This window comes from Psittacula echo (assembly GCF_963264785.1).
Source record: "Psittacula echo genome assembly, chromosome: 5".
Classification (NCBI taxonomy): domain Eukaryota; kingdom Metazoa; phylum Chordata; class Aves; order Psittaciformes; family Psittacidae; genus Psittacula; species Psittacula echo.
In genome coordinates this window covers 38,045,885-38,057,657 of record NC_137739.1, presented here as the reverse complement: position 1 = coordinate 38,057,657, position 11,773 = coordinate 38,045,885, and the positions used below count along the sequence as shown (strand labels likewise).

The window sequence follows — 11,773 nt, the reverse complement described above, 5'->3', positions numbered from 1 at the left end:
CCTCTCTGCATAAAGAATGCATTGACTTGTATATCTGAGTGGTGCTATTAAATCCCATTTGTGCAGAGGTGAGAAGTTGGCACTTTGTGAACCAATATCATTCCTGGTCTGTTGAAGCAGTAAACCTCTGGCTTTTTTTGTTAGATATTTTGTATGTACTTCTTAAAGAAATTTGCCCTCCTTCCAAAAGTTTTTGCTCCAAATAAACCATACATTACACCTGACCTGACATTTTTTGCTCTAACACTTAGAAGTCACCATCGAGCTAACAGAGGCAACACTTTTTCTTGAGCTGGGGGAGTTTTGTTATGTGCAAGCCAGAGAAAAGCTCTGAAAGAGGTCTATGATTGGTTATTACAAATCAGATATTATGAAAAATAAAAGCTATTGTTGACAAAGAAAAAACAACTATGTAGCAGTGGGGGGACCTATATAAAAGAAAAGAAGTAATAAAAGTATAGCTCTTTATCTCCGCATAAAGCAAGAGTGAACTGAATACTTGTCTGAAATACAGGAGGTTGTTGGGTGCTAAACACGAACCACTGAAGGAAAATTGAATGAAGCTCCACCTTTCAGGGACCCTGCCATCAATGTTTTGTTCTCATGCCAAATTCCTGGAGTATAAATATGTGCCTATAAGCCATGAAAAAAACCACTTCTCTGGAAGGATTTTCAAGTCACCACTGCATGGCAAGATGGATATAAAAAAGGGGAGGTCATTTTGGATCTTTTGCCTAATTTGGAGTTGTTGCAGCGGCAAAGAACCAGTTCAGATAGGTAAGAAAAAAATCTAATTCTCAGATTATTTGCTCACATATAGCTCCCCATAGGTGACAAATAGAGTTGTCAAATTAAAATGTGTAACATGTTCATGAAAGAGCTGTAGGCATGCCAGATATTTGTTTAACATTTTACATTTTCATCCTTAATGTCAACCACTTAAGTAGTTTACTTTTTTTTTTCCACTACGAGGTAGATTATCAACTGTTTTATGTCCTAAGCAACTAATCTTAAAGAGGAGACTTGCTGGATGCAGTTTGAATCGTAATAAAATAGTGACACTCTTTTCAACACATTTGACCTATATTCTTTGCAGAAGAAGTATGTTACCATAATGCCTGCTAGGCTTGATTGACCAGTATGAAATACTGCATTAGGATTAATCACATTTTTTGTGGTCTGCTGCACTGTTACCTCCTGGTTTGGTTTTGAATGTCTTATACTTTAGCCAGTTGCTTAATACACAAACAATTTACGTGACAGTTATTACCGTCTCAGTAATTCTAGCAGCTCCACCTTCAAGAATAGCCAAACTTTCTTATTTCTTCTTGTTATTGTGTAGAAAAGGGCTAAATTTCCCTACTCCACTTCAGAGCTGCAAACACCCATGGCAATTTCCAGTCCTTTTAAAAAGCTGTTTCTGTAAGGACTTCTTGGCACTGGAGTTTGTGTTGCACATTTCTAACATCAAGATATGAATTTTTCATTGTTCACTTGCTGGTTCTTACGTAGGAATATTTAGCAAAATCTTAAAGTTCACAGAGAATATTAATGACTGTTTCTCATTTGATCTGTGATGGATGTTGCTACATTGAATTTCCCAAACATGCTACATAACAATACAAAGGAATTTGCCCATTTTCTTTTGTCGTTCTTTGAGATTGGCCTAGAAGATATGCTGAAAACATTCTGTAGCAAGCACATCTTATTTAATTCAAGGTGACTCATACTGGCTTTGTGCAGTATGAAAACTACTTTCTGAAGTGGTGTCTTATATGCACTTCAAGTATATATATATATATATATATACACCTTTGACAGAGGTACAGCTCAGAGGTCCAAGATACGAGTTTTGGTTGAAAGGAAAAAGAAATAGCTCTAAGCCAACTGCTGAAGCTGGTGGCAGCCTCAACTGCTAAGGTTAGCGGCTGTCATTTTGCTGAAGGGTCATGCCACCCATGGTATGCCCTGGAAGGGACTCAATTCAAGACTTTGGACCAAAATCCTGCCTGTGTTAAGTAGCAGTATTTCAAAAGTAAAAATGAGATTTAGGCAGCCAGGATGGGATTTCCCTCACTTCACTTTAGATATTTACAGTGTAAACATATCTATGGTGTAAATGTATCTACAGTGTAAATGCTGAGGGTTGCCATCTGCACTGGCATGCCTCAGCAACCTTGATAGACAATGGAGAAAAACATGCTATCTTGGAGCATCTTCTTCCTAGGTGGATATGTAAGGTAGGGAAGCTGAACCTCTTCTGCTTCTCACTGTTAACTTCAAAGGAGACTAGGCTCATCTGCTTACATTGGAAGTATCTCTGGCATGGACTTCAAAAGTTCAGTGAGATGAAACTCCTTCCCATATGCTAGTATCTTCCAGGAGTTAACATTTTTTTGCCTTTGAAAATCTCTCCTTTAATGTTTTTCAACCAAAAAAGGTAAAGCACCTCATGTGGGTTGAATTTCTAAGCTTCCCTCCTATGACTTTTTCTTTAGTCCAGGTCTCTACCGTCAGTAGGAGTGAATGTGCCACCTGGGGCAATTTCCACTTTCATACATTTGACCATGTTAAATTCACTTTTCCTGGAACCTGCACATATGTCTTCGCTTCGCACTGCAATGACAGTTACCAGGACTTTAACATCCAAATCAGGCGCAGTAACAAGAATAGCTTCCTGATCTACTTCACTGTCACTATTGATGGAGTGATCTTGGAGGTGAAGGAGACAGGCATCACAGTGAATGGGAACAAGTGAGTAAAAGCCATACTGTTGTTTTCTTGTGCATCGATTTTAATGTTATGTATTAGCATTGGAGATTGTATGTCTAGAAAGGGGTCCTATTCTGCAGAGGTGCAAATGGCTGTGTATGATATTCATAGCACTTTGAATAAGGTATTGCAAATAGTCTACCCCATAGTGGAGGAGGAGACCAGAAGCACATAAACTACATCTCCTAGGGATCAACATGAACATATTAAGCAAAAGGCGATATGTATGTTATAAAAACAGAATGCATAGATTTCCTTAATGTTGCTTTGATTTGGGAGTGAGGGATGGAATGAAGGAGATAAAATCAACACTTTATTTATTGAAGATTTTGATTTTGTAGTAACTTTGTATTTGTGTTTTGTTTTTTTTTTCTCAAAACACTATTTCTGTGGCGCTAACCCTACTGTTGTATGTTGTTGTTCAGGAACAGATGGTCCTCTTAGAAAAAGTTTTCTGTTTCCAGATAGATTAGTCTAGAAAATAGCACTGCTTTGCAGATCACAGCTTGCCTTGGGATCTTCTTACACAAAAGACAGAAGTTTCAGAAGTAAAAATCCACACCTCTAGTTACAATCTGAAATGAACCAGAAAACAAGCTGCACACAGAAAGTTAAAAATACTCCATAAGTGAAGAGTCATGTGCAACAGTAGCTGAAAGTTGAGCACAATTTTAAGGGCAGCCAGCATGAGAAGTGCAGTTACCTAACCACAGCATATAGATACGAAGGGCCAAGGTAAGCTTTGACTTTGGAAAAAACCCTCATAAGCTTGTTGGAGAGAAAATTACAAGATTATAGGCTGTCTTCTCTTGACAGTCCTCTAGAAATGACCAAACATAGAATAGCATCACTCAGTTGTAATTATATTACCAAAGCCCAGATATATTTTCTAAATCAAAGGAGAAATAAATCTCATCTTTCAGCCATTTCCTGATTTTTCTAAGTTTTTCAGGCTCTGGTAAAATAGATGGTTATTGTCTTGGTGAAATGAAAAAGTAATGTAAGTCTGAGTCATGTTAGCACATGAGTAACAAAACAGGGCTCTTTTCACACCTCTGTGAATCCTGAATGTCAATGAAAACCTGGAGGGATTAAGACAGCCTGCAATATCCTTGTGTTGTGATCTTGCTCCTTCTGGGTTAGGTCCTCAGGACATGTAAAAAAGCAGAGCTGCACTGATATCAGTTGAGTGGCTAATGTAGTATTGACACACTCATGACCAAAATACACTGTGTTATTGATTAAGGGTGGTAAAAGGTCACAGTGGACAAGGTGATCACACCTTAAATTTAATGAAGTGAGTGAATGAAGGTTTACATTGAAAATAATGTCCCTATGGCTTATTTACATCCTTTTGTCTCTACTTTTTCTTCTTATATCTCTGAGAGGACTTAATCAGACTTTTTTTCAATGCAATCTGTTTTGTTCCGTCCAATTTCCAGGATCCACATGCCCTTCAGCTTGAAGAGCATCCTGATTGAGGACACCTGTACTTACTTCCAAGTCACTTCCAAGCTGGGCCTGACACTCAAGTGGAACTGGGCTGACACTCTCCTAGTATGAACAACCAGTTAGTTGTTTTTCTCATGGTGAACCTTGTCAATGATGAAAAGCAGAGTTGGATGCAGGCACCATGTTAATATAAGAGATTATATCATTTTATCAATAAGCTGATAGGGACTTACCAAACTAGGTAATATTGTCATGGGGAAAGGACATGTAGTCACAACCCCTAGGTGTTCCCAACTCATTTTATTTGGCAAAAAGTGCCACTGTTAACCCTGGAGATAATACATCTGTAGTTATCTAATTCCGCCATGGGGCTCTGGCAGCAGCACAGCTAGTCCCTCCAGCTCTGACTTGTTAGTTATCCTCCGACTCAATGCACATCTTGTGTGGGAAACTAATCTATGTGGACGGTTCAGCCTCTCTGTGTGGTGGTCTCTCTCATTCCAAAACCTCGTTATGTGGAATTTCCCCTCTATATATCCACCCTAAAATACAGTTTTCTGCAACAGTACATTAACATTTTTGGCTGTGAATGCTTATCTTCCATGATCAGGACTGAGTAAATAAATGAAAGTTGTATGTCATGTTTTGCAGTTCAGAGACAGAGTAGAAGGTGAATACAGAGAAGAAAAAAATCAGGAAGCAATCAAGTGGTATTCAAATTCTCATTTAATGAAATATTTTCTTCCCCCCTTACCCTGTAAAATTATCAACTGAAGTATTACAGGCATCCCTGTACAGTGGACACAATTTTAGGGTGACACACTTGTAGGAAAAGCACCACCTTTATTTGGTGGTCCTGAATGGCGCAAGTACTACCTTCCAAGCATGTAGGAATGATTAGGTGCAACAGTTTCATGGAGCAAGACAATAATGTGCTAACCTAGTTCTTTATTGCCCCTGAGTATGGGCAGAACAAGTTATGCTGGACAGACCCACTCCCAGAAAAACTGTTTTCTGTTTAGCGTATGGACTAGAAAAAGCCTTAGGTATGATTAAAAGATGACCAGAAACTGCTGTTTTCAGCATCCAGCGGGTTAGTTATCTAACCTCCCCAGAGTGGAGCTGTGGTACCTTGCAAGAGGTACCACATGTCTATATACTAGTGTCTCTATATTGGGAGGCAGTGGTCCAAGGATTAGTGCAGTATTCAACATACTTCAGTTAGAATGACAGTTGCTAGGGGATTATCTTCCCAGTTAAATTAAACCTGTCTGCATGTAAGTTCTATGGCAGGTTTGTAACAGAAAAGGAAACTGCTACGAACTGGTAATGAGCATTTCTCCTACTGTGCTTTCCAGTTGCAGACCACTTTGTAACATGTGCTGCAGATGTGGTAAAAAGCCTTTAAACTCTGGGTTTCCTCTTTCCTTTTGTTTTGTAGTTGGACCTAGAAGAAACATATAAAGAGAAAATATGTGGTCTATGCGGGAACTATGACGGCAGTGAGAAGAATGATTTGGTTTTGGATGGTAGGTCATGAATACAGCATATTCCACATAGGATAGAACTGTTAATACTTGACATGAAACTTGATATCAGTTTCCTCTAAGCAGGGTTTCAGATTTGCTGATAGACACTGAAATACATGAACTCCATATACAGGAGATGTATTTTAGGGATGTTCTGGGATGATCTGAGTTCCTCTAATGTTAGCAAACTTGCAAGAGTCTCAAACTTTGTGATCGAAATTAACTGCCTGCTATCATGCAGTAACATTGCCAGGTTTCCCACTTACAGTAGGAAACTTTAAGGAACTTGTATTCTAAAATCAGGCACAGGTGCGTTTTCTGTCCTTCTATTTTGATAATTTTAATACAGTTGGGTATCAAGTATGATTATTTTTGCCTCCGTAATGAAATGAAAGCTTCACCACTGAACCAGAGAGATTTCACTGAGCATCTTTGCAGAAGCCATGGCGCCGTCCACTGACAACTTCAGATACTGCACTGGACTGGAAAGAGGCCTGCACAGCAAACAGCAGAGGCTAAAACCCTGCAGCCGATCCTACTCTTTCCTGAGTGGAAAGAAAGCTGCATCCTGGGATATTAGCTACAGAACTGAAGCCAAAGTTATAACTTTGTAACCTTCATGTAATACTTGGGCTTCTTAAATCATCAGGAAAGTATTTTCATCTACCTCACCAATTCAGAAAGAATCCTGAGATTTGTTAAAAATACCACCTGTAGTGATAAATTTGGGGTTCATTGTCATATTTCATATTAAGCTTTCTGGATGTATCTTAGTCATGTTTCTGCTCCTTACTTGATAAGCATAGTAGACAAAAACTAAAGCTCGCTTAATTTTTTCTGAACAGTTTGCTACTGAGAAGCATTGCTGTAAGAAAAGCAGGCTGTTCTTTTATGTTTCTGGTTGCACAAGTAACAGGTTCCCATGCCTGGGGAGCAAGTGGCCTCCCATGTCCTTCCTTTATACCCTGAATACATCCTTCTGCCTGCGCTAAGCAGGCAGCAGTCATTCTGCCTGCACAGGCTAAGATCTACTGCACATAAAATTCCAAAACTTATTCTCACTTTCAGACTCCTTTCTCTTGAGGGAAAAATAAATATCAGGAAGAAAAATCCAGTTTCTCCGTGGAGCATCTCTTCTTGGAACTTTATTCTTCATATTCTTTAATGTGAGTTGAGATCCTTGGCAAACTACAAGGATTTCTGTTTCCAGAAAAGTTAGTGGCAAAGGACCTGAAAACAACTCTTTTGTGGAAGTTATTCTCTCAGGCCTACACTTAGTTAAGGGACTGACCCAATATAAGGGCATAGACTTGGTCAAAAATCTGTCTATTAAACCCTAAAAAAAAAAAAAAAAAAATCAGAGAATAGCTATTTATGCATACTCTCCATAAAAATATATAAGTTTAAAACTTTGTTAGAAATATTTCTTAAATCCAGGATTAAGTGTCTGGTAATGCTTTGGGAAAAAGCACCCCTTAAGCTAGTATAATGGTCACATATATGTATTATGTGCCTGACTTCCTCCTGCTTCCACTTCTCATCTTTTCTAGCCTATAAATATAGGTTTCCAGATGATTACATTTACACCTACAGCTGTACTAGATTGTGGTAGTAGAAGGCAAATTAAAATATATGATCATTACACATGCAAATGCAAAACTCTGTAAGATCAAACACACCCATAATGAATACAAGTATTTGGAAGTGATGATGTACAACAGAAAGGTCAAGAGTTTCATGTGATTGGTTATAAATGCCCAGGCTGATGGCAGGCCTTGATACAAGTGTGCCAGATTCCTGGTTGTAGCTCAATGGAAGTCCTACCAGCTTGCCATCTTCTATAATATAGATGCTCTTGTTAAATTTGGGCATTTGGTGAAGAGCATATTGCCTTAGAGCCCAAAGATTAAGAGCATTTTTACAGCACATTAAGTGATTTAAATAATTGCAAGCAGATACTCAGATACATTTGGGGATTTTGCAGGGTATAAAATGCATCCAAGGCAGTTTGGGAACTTCCACAAAGTAGAGGATCCATCAGAAAAGTGTGCTGATGTGAGTCCAGATGACCACACTGGAAGACATCCTAGGAGGGAAGACAATAGATGCAGTAAATATGTAAGTATGTGTGGCCAAGAAGTATAAATGCTCCTGAACTACAGCGCTGGTGAGACTGTTCAAACAAGTGTTAGTTACAGAGTATGCATTGACCTGAATTTTTCAGCAGTCTACCCCTGAGTCTGAGCAAAATGTTTGTCTTATAGCAGAAACAATGTCCTATTATAATAGGATATAAGGAAATATATAGGATATACATATAAGGAAATAGATAGTGGGAAAATGCACAGTTGAATGACATATTCTAGTCCATGAGAAAGGAAGTAATGACAAAGTTAGACTGAATAGTTTCCTGAGGTCCCATCCAGTCTGAGTTATCCTGTGACCCTGGAATTGTGTCATCAAAAATTGGGATGCACATCCATGAACCTGAAAGTTGCTAAATGTCAAGTATTGCTTTTCTTTTCCTTCTTTTCATTTTACAGAGAAAAAGATGCAAGAAGCTTATGTCTCGTTTTGGAAACTGCCCCAAAATCGTTGCTTTTGATGACTATGTAGAGACCTGCACTGAGGATATGTGCCACTGTGCAGTTAATTCTTCTCACTTTGACTTGGTTTCCAGCTGCATATGTAGCACTTTAAACCAGTACTCTCGAGATTGTGTCCTCAGGAAAGGAGACCCTGGGGAATGGAGAACCAAAGAACTTTGCTGTAAGTAACTGCTGCTGTGGAGATTTCTTTCGGGTTAGATGTATGCACATATATTCTGATCCCAGCAGAGCAAAGCTAAGAGCTATTGTAACTACTGTGAATCAATCTGCAGAAGTACTTTCACAGAGACATTGTTAATGGAAAAGCTTCTACAAATTTAACTTGATTTTGCTCCTAGAATTAGAACTATATCTTAATATTGTCCCCCTCCTCCTTACGGCTACATTTTCTCCAGTTAATTTTTTGAATTTTTCCATGCACAGTTGTCGTGGTTTAAGCCCAGGCCGTAAATCAGAACCACGCAGTCCACTTCCCCCCCACCTTTCTTCCCTCCGCTTCTGGAGGGACGGGGAGGAGAATCAAAAGAATGCAACTCCCACAGGTTGAGATAAGAACAGTTTAATAACTAAGGTATAACACAAATCACTATTGCTACCACTAATAGTAATAATGATAAAGGAAATAACAAGGAAGAGAATACAACCGCTCACCAACCGGTACCTCGCCCCCACCCCGCAGTGATCTAGCCCTTCCGGGAACTCTCAGTTCTACATCCTGGGCATGATGTGCTGTGGTATGGAATACCTCTTTGGCTAGTTTGGGTCAGGTGTCCTGTCCCTGCTTCCTCCCAGATTCTCCTCCTCCCTGGCAGAGCATGAGACTCACGAAGTCCTTGGTCAGTCTAAACATCGGTGTTATCAGCTTTTTTCCCAGGCTGAAAGTCAAAAACACAGTGCTGCAACAGCTACTAAGAAGGAGAAAAACTGACTGCTACTGCTGAACCCAGGACAACAGTTAACTGATGAATAACGTTTTTTAAAAAGTTGACGTCTATTCCGAAGTTTCTGAGAAGTCTAATGTGTTTGTCCTTAGCTTATCCTGTGCTTTCATATTCACTAGTCCCAGCTACTGAGCAGAAAATCACTGTAAATCTAGAGGGAAGTCTACAGGTAGTTCCTCCAAACTGCTGGTGTGAATAGGGGTAGAAAATTAGTGCCAGAATGACTTATGCTTCAGGCAAAAATAAGCTATTATGACTTCATAAATTATTCCAGTGCCCTTTGCTTGCATCATGACTTCAGCCCAGCCAGGCTTGAGCATGTAAAATAATGTGAAATAACTCCTATTTCCCAGCAGTACTGTTTTGTCCAAAGATGAAGTAAAAGTAACCATAAAAAATTCCTTTAAGGGTTAAACAAACGTGACACATCTGGAAATTTTTAAAAACAAGATATGGGGTAGAGGAGGAAGAAGGGGTTGGGGAGTGAGATATTGATATGAGAGCTCTTATAAATGCACCATTAACATACGCCATTTTTAATTTTGTCTTGCAGATCAGGAATGCCCAAACAACATGGTGTACATGGAATGTGGAAACTCCTGCGCTGACACATGTGCTGACCCAGAAAGGAGCAAGATTTGTAAAGCCCCATGTACAGATGGCTGTTTCTGTCCTCCTGGTAAGGCAGTTTACCTCTTCCAATGCGTCACACGTATCAAGGAAAAAAAGAGGGAGGTTGTTCCCTTTCAGTTAGTGGCATTTTTTTTCATTAACATTTTATACTAAAACTGATGAATAAACTGTTTCTTCTAGCATAATTTAACAACTTTCTTCTTGAAAGAAGTAGGTCTCTAAAGATTCAAGATCCTTATACTGAAGAAGGGGATGGAAAGATTTCTAAGGACTAGACATGAAAAAATGGTACAGATGTGGAAAAAGGAGAGGTGGTCTCTAGACAGTAAGAATGCACGTGAAGTCAGCTGAGGTGCCTCCCTGTCAAAAGGCTAGATATTGCTGTAGCTGAAGTCATGTGATATAACTCCATAGCTAGCTGTGTGCATGTGTAAACTTGCACATGAAGTAGAAGCTAAGATGAGGGTCTGATTTCTGTTACATTCACTCTTAGAAAAGGATGGAAACTGGCTTTCACCCTTGCAGTCTGGCGCTTGATAATCCTACTCACAGTGACAAATTCTAGTAATGTGCAAAGGTACTCTTTGGGTTTTGCCTTGCTTTCTTTTAATTAAAAAATGTTTCCCACCCACTAGCACCTGAAAGAGGCTGGTTTTTTTTAAAATATATCCCATTCATTTACAGAAATGCTGAATACTCCAGAGATTTTCCTTGCTCTAATCTTCCTTGATGGTGTTTCCCAGACTCACCAAAGGAATATTAACTAGCCAATGTGTCTGAACAGGAACTATCCTTGATGACCTTGGTGGCAAAAAATGCATCCCCAGAGACAGCTGCCCCTGTATGTTTCAAGGCAAAGTCTACTCATTCAGAGGGACCTACTCCACTCCCTGCCAAAACTGGTACTGTTGTGAACTTTTTTGCACTAACAAAGCAGAGGCATTTATTTCAGAGCTTTGATAGGTTGCATTATGTTCTTTTCTCCTTTCCCCTCCCCTCTTCTACCATTTGTCTTAAATAATAGTGCAAACTCTCTGTCTAAATTTCAACAGTACAGGAAAACTTACAGGTAGACCTCAACCACACATAGTTGCCACCCTCACCTGGAACTGCTAGCAAAACCTGAGCCCAAGATTTCAGAATGTGGAAAACTGAGACTCTTCTCTGGTTAGTTCAGAGGCACTGGCCACTAAAATGTGGCAAGGTGTCATATCATGTCAATAAGTTACATTTCCAACATCCTCTAGGTCTACAAAAGGATGTTTGAAGGCCTGGATCTCAATCACAGAATCATAGAATGAACTAGGTAGGAAAAGGCCTTTAAGATTATCAAGTCCAACCATTTCCCCAGGACTGTCAAGACCACCACTAAGCCACATCACAGAGGGCCTCATCTACATTATTTTCAAATGCTTCTAGGGACAGTTATTCCACCACTTTCCTGTTCCAATACCCGATCACCCTCTCTGTGAAGAAATTTTTCCTAATATCCAATCTAAAAAGTCCTGATCCTAAAGAATTACTTGATTCAGAGAGAAATCTGTAGCTTGAACCCGTATCCACTCTACACTAGTGAAAGGTGATCAGGCCTCAGGTATATTATTCTCAAAAGTTTTATTTCTTACTAGATACCCATCTAATAAATGAACAGTCATTTGTGTTATTTGAGCTCCTGTGACACCACATCATTTCTTGACCATAGGCCTAACTTTTACTGTAGTGAGGATTGAAATATGCTGTGGTGCATGATAGGGTAAGCCAGATGTTCTGCAAGCCTCTTTGGGTCGAATATTTCCTGCAATTTGAGGAAATACTACTCAAAAGCTGCAATTTTGAG

General features: G+C 39.3%; 1 protein-coding gene across 1 annotated transcript in view; it reads left to right on the top strand.

Moving 5' to 3' along the window:
* Positions 1-695: 695 nt before the first annotated feature.
* Positions 696-11,773, top strand: part of LOC308222118 (mucin-5B) — a gene marked incomplete at both ends in the record, with an annotated part of 48,404 nt that continues 37,326 nt past the window's right edge. The window contains 8 exons of the mRNA XM_080619704.1: positions 696-777; positions 2,499-2,754; positions 4,215-4,329; positions 5,666-5,753; positions 7,738-7,871; positions 8,297-8,522; positions 9,857-9,982; positions 10,721-10,838. Of these exons, the coding sequence (XP_080475830.1) occupies positions 696-777; positions 2,499-2,754; positions 4,215-4,329; positions 5,666-5,753; positions 7,738-7,871; positions 8,297-8,522; positions 9,857-9,982; positions 10,721-10,838 (1,145 nt within the window). The remainder of the gene's footprint in view (positions 778-2,498; positions 2,755-4,214; positions 4,330-5,665; positions 5,754-7,737; positions 7,872-8,296; positions 8,523-9,856; positions 9,983-10,720; positions 10,839-11,773) is intronic.